General features: G+C 45.6%; 1 protein-coding gene across 2 annotated transcripts in view; it reads right to left on the bottom strand.

Annotated features, from left to right (window-relative positions):
- Positions 1-95: 95 nt before the first annotated feature.
- The window catches only part of rasgrp4 (RAS guanyl releasing protein 4), a 27,437-nt gene continuing 11,361 nt past the window's right edge, over positions 96-16,171 (bottom strand). Inside the window, exons 3-19 of one of the 2 annotated variants that reach the window (XM_034294208.1) lie at positions 13,693-13,798; positions 12,185-12,247; positions 11,785-11,904; positions 11,404-11,493; positions 10,615-10,753; positions 10,024-10,197; positions 7,917-8,033; positions 7,183-7,458; positions 6,634-6,714; positions 5,931-6,035; positions 3,316-3,425; positions 2,963-3,113; positions 2,584-2,620; positions 2,291-2,440; positions 2,024-2,113; positions 1,767-1,990; positions 96-1,658 (exon numbers count right to left, since the gene is read on the bottom strand). In XM_034294208.1, the coding sequence (XP_034150099.1) occupies positions 1,545-1,658; positions 1,767-1,990; positions 2,024-2,113; positions 2,291-2,440; positions 2,584-2,620; positions 2,963-3,113; positions 3,316-3,425; positions 5,931-6,035; positions 6,634-6,714; positions 7,183-7,458; positions 7,917-8,033; positions 10,024-10,197; positions 10,615-10,753; positions 11,404-11,493; positions 11,785-11,904; positions 12,185-12,247; positions 13,693-13,798 (2,147 nt within the window). In that variant the 3' untranslated portion in view covers positions 96-1,544. Of the gene's footprint in view, positions 1,659-1,766; positions 2,114-2,290; positions 2,441-2,583; positions 2,621-2,962; positions 3,114-3,315; positions 3,426-5,930; positions 6,036-6,633; positions 6,715-7,182; positions 7,459-7,916; positions 8,034-10,023; positions 10,198-10,614; positions 10,754-11,403; positions 11,494-11,784; positions 11,905-12,184; positions 12,248-13,692; positions 13,799-16,171 lie in introns of both variants that reach the window. The other variant, XM_010898887.5, reaches the window with a different exon arrangement.

Genomic DNA, 16,171 nt, shown 5'->3' with positions numbered 1-16,171 from the left:
CTATTATTCCGTTGCATTTTAACTGTTCTAGATCTCTCGTAAATGGTAACATTTGATAATAAAATCGGTTAATAAATAAAGCCATTCACAAGCTATAAGAAGTTAATGCATTGTTTATAAATCAAAATTACAACTTGAACAGCCAACTGAATGAATCCAGCTGTGTATTTCTTCTGCCAAATAAGTTACAAACAAAACATTTTCCCATGAAAACTAGACTAAGTGGACAATGACATTTCATTTCGTTACGCTTGCTTCCGTTTTTTGGAAAACGTTTCTTAACAGCAAATTGAACGTTTTTGGACAGATTTGGCAGAATGAATGCACCCCTATGTCTAAGGTCACACAAATCAGTCATTTAATTAAACCACCAAGCAGAAACTTTAATAATCAAATTCACCCCGGATATCCACTTAGAGGTCATGTCGGATGGAAATCAAGGCTACCCCTCACAAATGGTGCTCTTAACCCTATAAATCATTCATAGTAACACTTCATTGGGTCTAATGGGTATCACACCAACCTGTGAGATTTAAACATGTTAGTTTGTAAACATGTCAAGAAGAACACAACAGGTAGAACACAAAAAGGTCCCGGCGACTACACTGTGAATACACATCATTGACCTGAAATCCCACCTCAGGCATTCTCTCCACAGCGGACCCACATCACAGGGTTATATTAACACAGGTTAGCAGACAGGAGACCAAAAGTCATTACCACAACGCTTCTGAAATCACAGCACGGAGTTGGAAACCATTGACGGTAATCTGCACCGTTGGGAGACCAAGCTCGTTCAAGGCGGCGTGCTCATGTGCTCAGTTTCTCTGAACACGGCTGTTTTTCGGAGGGGTAGAGCTGCTGGAGCGTAGTCCAGTCATCAGTAAGATCATGTCTCACTACTGCCAAGGCAGTGTTGGAGGTCCGTTTCCGTGGCAACTCGTTCCTACAACGTGCACCACTCTCGATTGAATATCAGTGCATTGTAATAGGGAGACGGGTGACATTCCAAAGTTGTCAGCTGAGAATCCCTCATAGATGGTATAACCAATTATAAACCGGGTGCTTCGAATCCTGAATGCTGATTGGTTGATAGGCGTGGCATATGGAATCGTATACCGCAGGTATCACATCACAACACTTAACAGGACAGATTTTTCTGGTAACTGGTTTATAGTGACAATAAGGCATTTGTGGGGTTGTGGAATATTGCACCAAATATGGAAAAGGGTGGCATTGTTTTATTGGAGAAAAGAAGTTAGCACCAGAGAGCGTTCCAGAGTGTTCCAAAGTTGTGAGCCGAGAGTACCTCATCGATCATATAACTGAATATTCCACCCCGATTTAGGAACAAAACATACCATGGAGGTAACAGAAGGAAAATATATATATTTTAAACAACTCCAAAACTTTGAAATGTTTCGGGAAGTAGTTTGTAGGTGTTGCTGTTGCTTTTTGACATATTGTCTCAAATACAGAACACACTAAAACCCAGTGTAATTTATGTTTCTGGGTGCATCTGTCTGTGTGTGTCTGTGTCAGGATCAGTCTGGCTCTCTGCTCTTTTCTCGGGTCAGATTGAGTTCCTCCATCTTCTCCTGCAGGAAGGAGACAGGCATGGAGGATCCACGGGTTCTCTGGGGGATCCCCACGTGTCCCTGGAAAGAGAAGAGGGAGACAGCGGATATCAGCAATATTTCAGTAGAATCCAACACTGGGAGAAATATGAGCCATGTCAGATATAGCATAGTTGTTTTACATCTTACCTTCTCTTTCTCCATTGGGAGAACTTGGGGATGGGAGTTTGGCTGGACCTTTTTTTTGTCAACTTTCATGGGCATCCAAAACCCTGGGTCAGTCTGAGTGGAGCGGTCCGATAGAGCAGAGTGACCCTGACTGGAGCGGTCCGATAGAGCTGAGTGACCCTGAGTGGAACGGTCCGATAGAGTTGAGTGACCCTGAGTGGAACGGTCCGATAGAGTTGAGTGACCCTGAGTGGAACGGTCCGATAGAGTTGAGTGACCCTGAGTGGAGCGGTCCAGGTCCCCTCCAACACGGTTGTTACTCCCGTTAACATTACTCCCAGGGAAAACAAAAGTGGTCTCAGACGAACCTGGTAGGAGACACAAAAACAAAGACATTTTTATTATTATAAAAAAAATCTTCGTAATTGTTATTACTCCTGTAGACATTACACATTGTCCTATGATGGAACGTCAGTAGGAGCCAGTCAGTCAACCAGCCAGCCAGTCGGCATGACCAGAAGAAAGCTGGTGTGAGGTTGTCTTACTCCAGCTGTTGGCCTTGCGTGGCAGGTCTGGGATGGGGGTGAGGGCGGAGGCCGGCGTTGAAGGACAGGAACCGCCGTGCGTCCTGTCCGTCTTCACGCACTGCATCCCGCACAGGTCCTGGCAGTGTCTGTGACAGTTGACCCCGCAGTCTGACGGTGGAGGGAGAGCGTTCGGAGTGAGCAGAAAGGTGTACTATAACATATGGACGTGTAATGTCTCCTAAGGTAGAGTTCGCTCACAGCCAGTGCTTATATTGTGCTTGACGTTGTTGCACGAGGGTGGAGGGTCTTACCTTTACAGTGGAAGCCCTGTTTGATGACACCCCACAGCTGTAAGAGCAAAGCACAGTGAAGTCAGTTAAACATTAGGATTTGTGACAAACCGTAGCCAAGTGACACAGCTTTAATGACTCAACTTGGTACCCACAAATCCTTCCTTTAACAAGTCAGTGTGGTACCCACAAATCCTCCCTTCAACAAGTCAGTGTGGTACCCATAAATCCTCCCTTCAACAACTCAACTTGGTACCCACAAATCCTCCCTTCAACAAGTCAGTGTGGTACCCATAAATCCTCCCTTCAACAAGTCAGTGTGGTACCCACAAATCCTCCCTTTAACAAGTCAGTGTGGTACCCATAAATCCTCCCTTCAACAACTCAACGTGGTACCCACAAATCCTCCGCAGGTGTCACAGAAGGTGGGCCGCTTGTACGTCGTCTCCTGGAAGTTGTGGACGTTCTTGAAGTTGTAGCCCAGTTTGGCACAGACTGACATGCCCCTCATGAAGTAGGAACTGATCTGTTCACGACTGATCTCCCCCTCCCTGGTGGGAAGACAGGTGTGAGTCGCAGAAGAAGAGAAGGAACAGGGTCCAAGCTACGACCGGAACAGTTTTCGCACATTAACTAAGACACCGGAGCTACTCAACCAAAACCTGGCCATGAACAGTGCGTGGACGAAACTTTTCTCTCCCAATTCAGTGGAGTTTATTTTGCACGACAGACAATTGTTTACGTTCTTCTCACCTGTCACTTTCATTGTTGCAGAATGAGAAGGGAAAGTTGGCTGCTATCTTCTCAAAGTCTTCCAGGGAGATGTAGCCGTCTTGGTTTAGGTCGTAGTTCTTCATGATGGACTGTAGGGGGGGGCAGCAGACTGTTAACTCTTGGTTATGTCTGGGAGAGTTGGGGTGGGTGGTGGTCAGGGCTGTAGAGGTAGTTTGCGGACTAAACCGAGACCAAGACACTGGCATTGAAGGCGTGGACATTAAAAGCCATGGATATTAAAGCCATGGACATTAAAAGCCATGGACATTAAAGCCATGGACATTAAAAGCCATGGATATTAAAGCCATGGACATTAAAAGCCATGGACATTAAAGCCATGGACATTAAAAGCCATGGACATTAAAAGCCATGGAAGCATGGACATTAAAGCCATGGACATTAAAAGCATGATCATTGAAGACATTAGTCATTTGAATTTAGTAATCTGTGTGGGATTTCCAAATGTATTTTTGGCTCAAACCAGATCATAATACCTCAGAAATTACCTCAGACTTTCAGGACTAGTACTGAGGTTTCTCAATGACGTGCGCAAAACGTCTACGTCCTCTTTTCTCTAACCTCTCTGGCTTCCTTCATATAAATAAACATTACCAGTAGAAGACACCTACTCATTCATGGGTATTTCTGTAATTTGCCAATTTTCCACATCATGGAATAACAGTGAAGACATCAAAACTATGAAATAACACATTATCGAATCATGTAGTAACCAAGTTGACCAAGGAGAGTAATGGTGCTGCATCAGGTGACCTGGCCTTAACAATCACCCAACCTCAACCCAACTGAGATGGTTTAGGATGAGTTGGACCACACACTCAAGGAAAATCCGCCAACAGGTGTTCAGCATATGTGGAAACCCCTTCAAGACTGTTGGAAAAGCACTTTAAGTGTGCATCATCAAAGCAAAGGGTGGCTACTTTGAAGAATCTTCAATATGAAATGTGTTTGCATTGTTTAACACTGTTTTGGTTTCTACATGATTCCACATGAGTTACTTTATAGTTTTTATGCCTTCACTATTATTCTATAATGTGAAAAATTAAGAAAAAATAAATAGAGAAATAGCCTTGAATGAGTTGGTGTCCAACATTTTGACTGGTAGTGTATAAATAATTTATGAAATGGTGGCAAGAAGAGTGAAAATGGACCAGTGTGCTTGTCCTCTTGTCAAGCCAACATTTACAAGGGGCAAACGTGAAGAACAAGTTGCAAGATTAGTTGTTTTAAAAAAATTCTCCTCAGCTCGTCCTAAGCCAGGGACTGAAAGATTAGCATTGTGTCAACGAAGGGTTCGCTGATTAATTCACCAGTAGCGTCATGAACGCTCATTTACCACCTAGCTAGTTAGCAAAAGGTGGACAAACCTTATATGTAGTTCAACCCTCTGGTGTCAGTTTGTTGACAAACAAATAGCAATTATAGAATAAGAAAATGGACTACTTGTCTAACTTGAGATAGCCTGGCTCAATCCCGAATTGACCTCTAAGCACTAAACCCTATTCCCCTGTGGAGATCGGAGAGGATTTGTTTGGATTTAGTAAAACATGTCACATCTATGCATTTTGCATTGTTTAGTTTTTCGGAGGTCTGTTTGGGATTGATGTAAAGTCATGTGGAGTGCCAGATAGGTTATGTTAATGTCGTGGTGTGGTAGAGGTGGTTCTGCTTTCGGTTGCACCCTAATGAGGAAATGAAAAGACAGGCAGAAGTTCTCACAGCTCAATCACAATTCAACTCTCCTGGATTCCTTATATCCTATATCTGATCTTTCTGTCGTCCTACCCCTTTGACTCCGCCGCCGGCATACCGGAGTAGAGCAGGTGTGTCAAGCTCACTTCCTGGAGTGTCTGTTGGGGTACGTTCAGTCAGAGATTTTTATTATCCATCTCTGGTTCAGTTCCCTGGAGTGTCTGTTATGTTTGATGGGTGTGCCAAGTTAAGTGACCATGGTCCTGTTGACAGTGTTCAACAGCCCACAACCCCTCCCTGTTTTTTGAGCTTCTCCCTCAACGCAACACAGTTTCAGTTCTGTTGAATGTTACAAGTAATGTGAAATTACTTCCTTTTAATCAGAATCCAGATAAGACCTTCACAGCCAGGTGAGGGGAGGTCCCAACCAATCAGTGATCTTCATTCATCAATTACATTTTTCACTCATCGTATCAGAGTGAAAGAAAATCTATAAACTGCAAATGAATTGCAAATATAAAACATACATTTATTGCTTAGGTATTCACCCCCTTAAGTCAATATTTTGGTGGAGGCAGCCCTTAACAGTTTGTACAGCCATGGGTATTTGGATACATCTGGACACAGACGTTTGCCCATTCTTAAGCAAGATTGCTCACAATAAAATGTAGCCCAGTCCACACTTTTGAGAGGCATTGCAGGCAGACAGACAGACAGAAAAACACGGATGGACAGTCAGACCAACGGAGTGGAGTTCTCATTAGACAGAGTGGTGAGTTGTGGGTACGCCTCTATAATCCCACACGGTCTGATTTGTCTTCTCACTCCGGGTCACTGGAGGACATTCAATGTCTTTGCTCTACCGTAGATTGATAAACACTCACGTCCACCATCTGCTTGACGTGTTTAGAGATGGTGTCCGGGTCCAGCCTGGGCGTCACACCTGAGCCCCACTCAGCCACCACCGGAGGCTTGACAGGGGTAACCGGCTGCCAGGAGAGAGGGAGGGAAGAGGTGAGAGGGACGGAACATGAAAGGAAGCACACATAAAAAACCCCACAAAATATCTTGTCTCTGTCGAGGTTCATTTGTGGTTAACTTTGATGGAGCAGAACCTAGCTTCCACCAACAGGGTGGAGATGAAACCTAGCCCAGCCTTCTAACAGGGTGGAGATGAAGGGACAGGATGTAAAGTCAGAGGTCAGGAAGAAGGCAGGATGATGGTGACAGATAACAGTTAAAAACTGTCAGCATAAGAGGCCTTGAGAGAGACACAGAGAGTGTAAGAGAGAGAGAGAGAGAGAGAGAGAGAGAGAGAGAGAGAGGGGTAGAATTAGTAAGAGAGAGAAGTAGGAAGGTAAAGACAAAGTATTTAGATTTTTTTGGCAATATAAAAAAAACAAAAGGGAGAGTGGTAGAGAGACAGGGAGGTAGGGAGAGTGTAATTGATATATGAATGATGCATTGTGGATCAATGGAAATCCCAATGGAGCTTGAATGTTCTGTCCATGAATGGGATGTGTCTGTCTGTGTGTCTGTCTGTCTGTGTGTCTGGCTGTGTGTCTGGCTGTGGGCATCCCTGCTGACCTGTATCTTAAGGTTTTTGGGCTCCTTGGTGTAGGACAGCTCATAGATCTCATCCTCGGTATAGTACAGATCCAAAGACAGCTGGGGAATGAGAAACACACCGTTAATACACACATATATGGTGGAGCGGTGCGGTGGAACCAGAACGCTGTAGCCATCCGGCATTCAACCGTCCAACGTTCCACCGTGTCACCAGGCTACTCCAAACACTCCGCCGTTTTCCGGGTTAATTCTCAGATCCACTACCAGGCTAAAGTTCGCAGGCAGAGTCAACTCAGAGTGATGTTTGTCAAACACACGGCACAATGTATCCCAATGTTCAAATGTGGTATTTTGCCCATGATAAAAACACATGCTACTTACTCTGCCTCTCCAAGTGAAATTCGTTTAAAAATTCTAACATCTATGAAGTTTCTGAACAATGAACACAATGTTTTGCCCAGTGTGTTTCTGAACAATGACCCATGTCACCGGCCGGCCGGGTCCACTTGAACGGGACTCCAGGGCAAGGAGTGTCCGGTTCGCACAGAGCTCCAGTAAACATCTCACCGTGAGCAGGTGCAGCAGGTCTTTGTTGGCCTCAAAGGGAGGGGTGTACGAATGCAGAGCCAGCAGGTCCGAGATGTTGGAGTACAGGTGCTGGAGCTTCCCCAGGTTGATCTTCTGCTCCTCCAGGTAGTCTGGCAACGCCTCATTCAGGGAGATCAGGTCCTTCAGGTGGACCCCCAGGATGGGCACCTTGAAACCGATGCACTCACTATACACCCGCCTGTAGTTGCTATAGTTACTGGAAGACGACAGTAGCTCCGTCATCTCGCTGAGGGCCTGGAGAGAAGGACAGGAAAAAAGAGGAGTCAGGGGAGAAGATTGACAGGGAGCAACCAAATGAGAGATGAGAAACACAAGGGGATGGACAAATATGTTGTTGGATTACTTTCTGGTTAAAAGTTTACTCTGATTACTAACACAGCATCTTTAGATCCTGTGTGGCTCATTTAATAAAGTACTGCCCGTGAAATGCCAGAGTTGTGGGGGTCCCACAGGGATCCTTCTGGGTAAGAGCATTTGGTAAGTGACTAAAATGTCAACCTCTACCTTTTTAAACATTTCCTCTGCACTTAAACATGGTAACAGAAAACACACACGAGGGCCCTTTAAGTAATGAATGAAGAATGTGTTGCCATGTGAATGCGGGTAAAGAATCTGCTGCTTCGGTCTGAATAGCGATCCGCTATGAGCCTTTGTAATGGATGCAATGTGTTTGAACCCTGCGTAGGGCTGACCTTGGTGACATCCGGAGGCAACAGGCTGGCGGTGTCCTTCAGACGTGAGATGGAACTGTGACACAGACCTCCCGTCACCGCCATCAGGGTGTTGAAGTTCTGCAGCGCATGCAGCCTCTGCGGGGTTGGAGGGGGAACAGTTTTCATAATTTTAAAGAAGTGGGAACTAAGCAGAAATGGGAACTTGTCAGAAACAAAACCTTCTCAGCTCCAGCTACCACTCACACAGTACGTTAGTTTTTTGTTGATTTAATTTAGATCCCCCTTTACATAAAGAGGCCATATGTAAGATTCTTTATGGAGCCTACAACTTGGAAACATACAAGCAGAAATGACCAGTAGACATCGGCAGTTAATGTTTTAAATAGTGTATCAAATAATGTTTTTACACAAAATTGTTCAGAGTGCCTGAGATATATTCTCCTTTTAAACTTTCACGCCGGTCCGTCCGTCTGTTTGCATTGACCTAGTCTCCTCATATTCGCTTAGACACTCTCAGTACTAGCTAATACTATTCCGGTCTCGTTCGGTGAGGAAACAGGAGGTGGAGACAAGTCCTGCCATTGTTTCAATTTGGTCTTCTGAACGTTAGGCTACATTCACAGAACCCCTTCATCCCCGTGGCGAGAGACAGGAGAACAAAACGTTCTACTTCATGTATATTTCACACAGTATTTACATGTAAACATCACAAACTAGGACGGGCACACAGCCTGATACAACTGAGGCAAAGCAACTCGTGCGCGTCTGACCGCCCGCGTGCACTGAATACCACGAATGGGAAACCAATGGGTTGCTACGGAAAACACCGAACTTAAACCAACTAATCAGCACAAAAACCATAATATCACGTAAAATGGGGAACGTTGTTTAAAAAAACGTTATCTTTTCGGAGCCTGCTCTGCCCGCTGAACAACGAAAATACAACTCTGTTGCAATACAAGCGATAAGTTAGTTTCATGCCAACTACCAGCCCATACAGAGAAGGAAAAGGCCCATACCCAATGGAGCTGTAACTGAAGAGGCACCGCACAACAGTCACGAAAGTAGAATTCTCCACCTGTCATCTACATTTCAGCCTTTAGATTCATTGGCATAAAGAAAGTTAGGAAATCAGACTGCGGGGGTGATGTTATGGTTCTCTGAGCAAAAGGGAGTGTTTGGAGATTTTTACTCTCCAGACATTATTTTAGAAAGGCCTTATAGGGGTTTCCGCTTCATGTGATTTTGAAAATATGAATGAATTAGTGTCATCTGTAGTATCAGTTTAACAGTTGATATTATCTTTCCATCCTCCAAAGAGACCAGTATGGAAATCCATTATAATAAGCTGATACCCCTGCAATGGTTTTTATAGAAATACTGTCTGTCAATCTAGAAACAGAAGTAAATAAATACCATTGGTTAACCCTATAATCTTTCTCCTAGAAAAATTCAGTGTATCTGGGTGGAGCTATATCTGCACTTGGGAGACATTCGCAAATATAACTAAAGCTCTCATGAGGGCCTTGAGGTTGATGAATACGCTTCAACAAATGACAAACAACAATACTAGTAAGAACAGCGTGCTGGTTTCTCCTTTCTTTGGTGTGATATTTTCCTTAGTGTAGTAAGTTAGATCAGAGGAGCGAGTGCCTTGTTGATTTCTTTGCTGTATGTTCTGATCCTGATTGCAACTCTGTTCTCAGTGAGAACACTGGGTTTAGAGTGGGGAATCAACATCATCGTTCAAACCTTGTGGAAGAGGAATGACGGGTCATAAACACAGCAAAAAACACTCGTTAAACACTTAGTGAGTGTCGTTGGATAAACATTCCCCCAAAGCACGACACAGCGGACCAAGCAAAGCTGTAGCAAAGATTTTCCAACATCAGCTCATGTTCAATAATGTCAAAGGCTGCTCCGAAATGCAGCAGTGAAGCCCCAACCATCCTCTCGTCATCGTGAGTTAGGGCAGTTCAAGGTGGCCGCCTTTCTCCCCACACTCTGCCAATTAATATATTTTCCCTGCAGCTCATTTAAGGACAGACACACAGTGCTGTGCATGCGTACGTGCGTGCCTGTGTGTGTGTGCGTGTGTGTGTGTGCGTGCGCTGCTGTAGGTCACCTGAGCCACGTGTATGAACTTGGTGAACACCTGGGCCCTCTGCTGGGCCGTGTGGCGACTGAGGATCATCAGCTGGACCCACTGGGACACGCCGTTGCACATCATGACGCTACGCTCCAGGGCCGGGTTGTCTCGCACCGAGCCGCGCACCACGTAGCTGCGGTAGTCCAGGAACTGGCGCCGGGCGGGACGGGAAGGCAAAGACACGTATGAACAGGGCAGCGTGGTCCGAGTCTCGCCGTGAGAAACTGCCGCAGTGTTCCACTTTGGGCTGCTGCAAGAAGCTCCTCCCACCTCGTCAACCACTGTCCACCTTTGGCTGGTGTTGGCTCACCTCTAGAATGTTCCCACTGACAGTCTGACTTACTGCCTGACTGACTGACTGGATACATGACTGACTGACTGAATAACTGCATGACTGACTGGCTGTCTGACTGGATAACTGACTGAACCTTCTTACTGGCTGACTGCATAACTGGCTGACTGGATAACGGACTGACTTGATGATTGCTGACTGTATAACTGACTGGCTGAATAACTGACTGACTGTCAGGGTAACTGACTAACAGACTAGCCAGTCTACTGACTCACCGAGACATTGCAGAAGTTTTTGAACTCCAAGTAGGAAAGATGTTCAGCCATCTCATCTGGCTCCATGTGGTCAAACAACAATGAGACCTTCCTCTTCTTCACAGACGGCGAAGGGGCCTGGGAGACTGGGATCACTGAGCTGTAGGAGACAGGAGACTGGGGTCACTGAGCTGTAGGGGACAGGGGACTTGGGTCACAGCTGTAGGGGACAGGGGACTGGGGTCACAGCTGTAGGGGACAGGGGACTGGGGTCACTGAGCTGTAGGGGACAGGGGACTTGGATCACAGCTGTAAGGGACAGGGGACTTGGGTCACAGCTGTAGGGGACAGGGGACTGGGGTCACAGCTGTAGGGGACGGGACTGGGGTCACTGAGCTGTAGGGGACAGGGGACTTGGGTCACAGCTGTAGGGGACAGGGGACTGGGGTCACAGCTGTAGGGGACAGGGGACTGGGGTCACTGAGCTGTAGGGGACAGGGGACTTGGTTCACAGCTGTAGGGGACAGGGGACTGGGGTCACAGCTGTAGGGGACAGGGAGACTCGGGGTCACTGAGCTGTAGTGGACAGTTGGACTTGGGGTCACATTTGGGGTCACTGAGCTGTAGGGGACAGGGGGACTGGGGGTCACATTGGGGGTCACTGAGCTGTAGGGGACTGGGGGTCACATTGGGGGTCACTGAGCTGTAGGGGACAGGGAGACTCGGGGTCACTGAGCTGTAGAGGATAGTTACAAAGGGATAGTAGGGGATAGTTTCTGTTCATCCTATTTCTATGGGATGGTCTCTCACCTTATTTGCGCGAAGGTCTCAAATGTGCAAGAACATTTTCCTCTGTGACAGGAGGCGTACTCAAACAGACAGGGAGGGATGGCGTCATAACTGCCCCGGCAACAAGAAAGAACAAACAGCATCAAAATATATTTTTTGAAACCCAAAATAGAATTTTCCTGTTTTCCTGCTGACCCTTTAACACCACCTGTAATCTCATTGCTAAACCCTAGGATAAAACTAACCTTTCTGCAAAAATAAGAGGACCTGTAAAATGAGGTTTAACTGTTTTGTTATCCCTGCCCGGGAAATGTATATAGTACAAGTATAGGAAAATGTGTACATTCACACATACAGTACACAGACACACCCACACAGACACACCCACACAGTGGGACTCACAGGTAGGACGTGTCTATAATATCCTGAGTCTCAGAGCGCACCAAAGTCCACAGGTCGGACATCATCTGTTCCAGCTGCGGGTCGGCCTCGAACACTGCTGGAAACCTACTGATCCACTGTCTGAGGGGCACACACGGAGTCACACGGAGACACACGGAGACACACGGAGACACATGGAGACACGTTTACTATGTGCCCACAGACATCGCCGGCGGCACCGAAGTCACCAGAAAAGTCTGATCCGAACACCGTTCACGTGACCCGACGGACGCTCTAATCCGGAGCGACACGGCTGCGTACATTTCGACGACCCCGGTAGGGAATCGAACCCACAACCCTGCGGTCGTCAGCAGGTGACCTCAGTGAGGTTAGAGTGGGTGCACAGGAGGGGCGTACTGACCTGATGAGGTGACACACCTGGGGCCTTCGCAGACCTCTCTTCTCCGGCGGACAGTCTTTATAGGTGAGACGGTCAAGGAAGAACTGGACAGGCGCTGGACCGATTACAGATTACACATCCACAGCAACACAGCTGAAACAGCTAAGCTGAATTAAACACGGACACACAGAGTCCAGAAACAGCCCACTGCAAATCTAGACATCCATCCAAACTCTGGACAACCCACCAGAACTCTGGACAACCCACCAAAACACTAAACAACTGACCGGAACACTGGACAACCCACCAGGACACTGGACAGCCGAGCAAAACACCAAACAACTGACCGGAACACTGGACAGCACACCAGAACACTGGACAACCCACCAGAACACTGGACAACCCACCAGAACACTGGAAAGACCTCCAGAACCCTGGACAGCCAACCAAAACACTAAACAACTGACGGGATCACTGGACAACCCACCAGAACTCTGGACAACCCACCAGGACACTGGACAGCCAAGCAAAACACTAAACAACTGACCGGAACACTGGACAACACACCAGAACACTGGACAACCCACCAGAACACTGGACAACCCACCAGAACACTGGAAAGACCTCCAGAACCCTGGACAGCCAACCAAAACACTAAACAACTGACGGAATCACTGGACAACCCACCAGAACTCTGGACAACCCACCAGGACACTGGACAGCCAACCAAAACACTAAACAACTGACCGGAACACTGGACAACACACCAGAAACCTGGACAGCCAAGCAAAACACTAAACAACTGACCGGAACACTGGACAACACACCAGAACCCTGGACAGCCAAGCAAAACACTAAACAACTGACCGGAACACTGGACAACACACCAGAACACTGGACAACCCACCAGAACACTGGACAACCCACCAGAACACTGGAAAGACCTCCAGAACCCTGGACAGCCAACCAAAACACTAAACAACTGACGGGATCACTGGACGACCCACCAGAACACTGTACAACCCACCAGAACACTGGAAAGACCTCCAGAACCTTGGACAAACAAAGACTAGTCAGCCCTCTTAGTAATGGGCCAGTGAGTGAGGAAAGGGTAACCAGCATCTACTGCTGAAAAGCAAGGCAGGGGTAAACAAAGCTTTACTTGTTTCCTGGTCAGAGGGATTAAAGGAGACGTGACTACGAGGTGCAAGGCACCAACCAGACTGATCCCTGAACAGATCTGTGTCCAGATACAGTTAGAACATTTGATCAATCCTGCCTAGATTTCTTATTTGCAGTTATGCAACTCCTCTATTGGTCAATAAAAGTCAGACAAACTCATTCACGATTAGATAACTTGAAATATGTTCAAATGTAGCCACACAACCAACTCGAAGAAAATGAGACTCAAAGACTGTTCAGGAAATAGTTTGAGAACTTAGAAAATGTTTAAGTGAACTGAACCAGGAAGATAAAATGTGTTTTTTGGGGGATAAATTCATTTGACATGCATCATGAGTAAAGGATATAGTGCAAGGAGTTTTTGGGCGAAGATCTGTGAGGGAACAACCCAGCTGTGCATCATCAGGGTCATATGAACCAGCTGAGACCCCCGTGCTAGCTTTCCATCAGAGTCTGAAACACATCACATAGTTCAAAGGTTAGAAGTCAAACCAGCTGAGACCACCAATTGCAGCTTCTCATTGGAGTCTGAAACATATCCAGTCAACACATGGTTCAGGGGTTAAAGGTTAAAGATTACAATTGGAGCAAGATTAATCTGATCACTTGCAGAATATATGTTAACATACATTTCAGTGTATTTTGACGACTTGTGATCTCAGCCTCATAACTGAATCGATCGTAAGGTGTCTTATGAAAGTGTTAGGTAGCGTTGTAACAGGTGTGTCCACAGCGTTCCTGTAGTGATGGGTATTGTATTGTAAAAGTTAACGTAACTGAAGAAGCCTGACTCAGCAGTGTGTCTCGGATATACTGCAGTTGGGTCATCAGGTTATTGGAAAGGAAAGGATGAAGAGAAAAGGTCTTGGTGAATGTTACTATCAAGTATTTGGTCAATTAAGCAATAGCTGATAGCTTGGTCACTGGTAAATGGAATGTTAGCTACATAAAGTGGTAACAAGGCTAAATGTCTACTAATGTACACTTAAATGTCTACTTCGTAGTTTCAGATAGTTTGTGTTTCAGTGGCAAACATGTCCCCAAACTGTGGTTAAAAAAAGCAAATCCTCTTTCCTTTACCCATTTTGAAAAAAGGAGAAACAAATTTGGCTTCCGTGTTTAGGTTTAGGGCCAAAGTTACAATTGGAGTTGGGGTTAGAATAAGGGTTAAGCATTAGGGCTAGGCGTACCTGTGAGGTTATTGAGGTTAAGGTTAGGGTTGAGGTTGAAGATATGGTTCGGATTAGTAAAAGTAGGATTTTTTTGGTAAACATGTGTGTGTGTTGGTTTAGTAAACATGTGTGTGTGTGTGTGTGTGTGTGTGTGTGTGTGTGTGTGAAAGAGAGAGTTGGCACCAGCTGTGTGGTCCTTTGCTCCAACAAAGCTTGATTGTATGTATGCCTTTTGTCTCACATGTGCCCCTTCTCTATCACCCTCCCCTCTCTCCCTCCCCCTTCTCTCTGTCTCCCTCCCTCCCTCTCCCTTTCCTTTCTTCCTTACCACTTCTCTCTCTCTCTCTCTCTGTCTTTCTCCTCTGCATTCTTCCCTCGCTCTCATTTTTTATTATGTAACCATTTATAGTCAGGCTTCAGAGCTGGGCATGTTTGTACCTCAGCTAAATTCAAGGTTCTAAATTACATCCTATCTGCTATATAGATAGAAATCTGTACCGCAAGTTTTTTTTTATCGACTCAGCCAGTGCCTTTGAGCTAATCCATCAAATCTGTTTAGCTGACTCAACTGCCATGGTCTCACAGAGAATTTGAATAGCGTGGTTCCAAGACTTCTCGGACCGTGCGCAGTGTGACCCTCGGGCTGACCTCTCTCTCTGTATACATCAATCATTTTGCACCTGCCGCAGGTGATTCCCTTTTCCATCTTCATGAAGATGAATTTTTTTAAATACATCTTGATCTCTGTGCTGACAAACCCTTCTGTGGCACTTCAGCAGTATACAATTTGCCTTATTTGATCTCCAAGTAAGGCAAGTCTACTGCAAAATTTCAGTGAATCTAAATGCATGTTTCAATCTGAAATTACCCCTACTTGCCTCCCCCACAATGTCCCCCACTCCAAATGGATCTGATTTAGGACACTTCAATACATACAAATCTGTTGGTGTTGGGGTAGTCTGTTCACACTCTTTCCTGGCCCATCCCACTGAGAAAAGGATTTTGTAAAGACTTCTTCCTGGTTGAAAAGGCTTTGTATAGACGTTGAAAATACACATTTTACATGATTTTGCTCAGTGGGATATTGGCCAGATCCAGGCTGGAATTAAATCCGTAATTGTTCTTCTTTATCCATGTTGCCAAACAAACTCTTTTCAAATGACCATCTCATTAGTCTTGGCTTTTGGCAATGTAATTCATAGACTTGCCACAAATAGTCACCTTAAGAGACTGGATGTGGTTTTCCACTCTGTGGGTAGTCTCATCACTCCATACTCCTTTAAAAAACGATTGTCTGATCTGCTAGCTGATCACTGTATCTTAGCACCTTATTCCATCTGTATGCACGGTATAAATAATAATAAAACAAAAAATAATAATTTATTGGTGTAAATTATTCATCTGACCTCTTACATTTTTTCCCTTCATTGTCACTAGTTTATTTTGAGTTGTCTGTGTTACCTATTGTGTAACTTTGTGTTTTCTTGTACCAAGGTCATGTCTAATTAGCCAGGTCATGGGCCAGGTCATCACTGCAAATGAGAAGCGCTTTTCAATTCGCTTCGCTGGTAAAATAAAGGTAAAACAAATATTCATAAAAATAAACAGAGAGACCCGAGGATGGAAACATCGTCTCTCTCGGTCTCCCTGTCTC

This window comes from Esox lucius, chromosome 1 (assembly GCF_011004845.1).
Source record: "Esox lucius isolate fEsoLuc1 chromosome 1, fEsoLuc1.pri, whole genome shotgun sequence".
NCBI lineage: Eukaryota > Metazoa > Chordata > Actinopteri > Esociformes > Esocidae > Esox > Esox lucius.
This window is presented reverse-complemented; position numbering and strand designations above follow the sequence as displayed.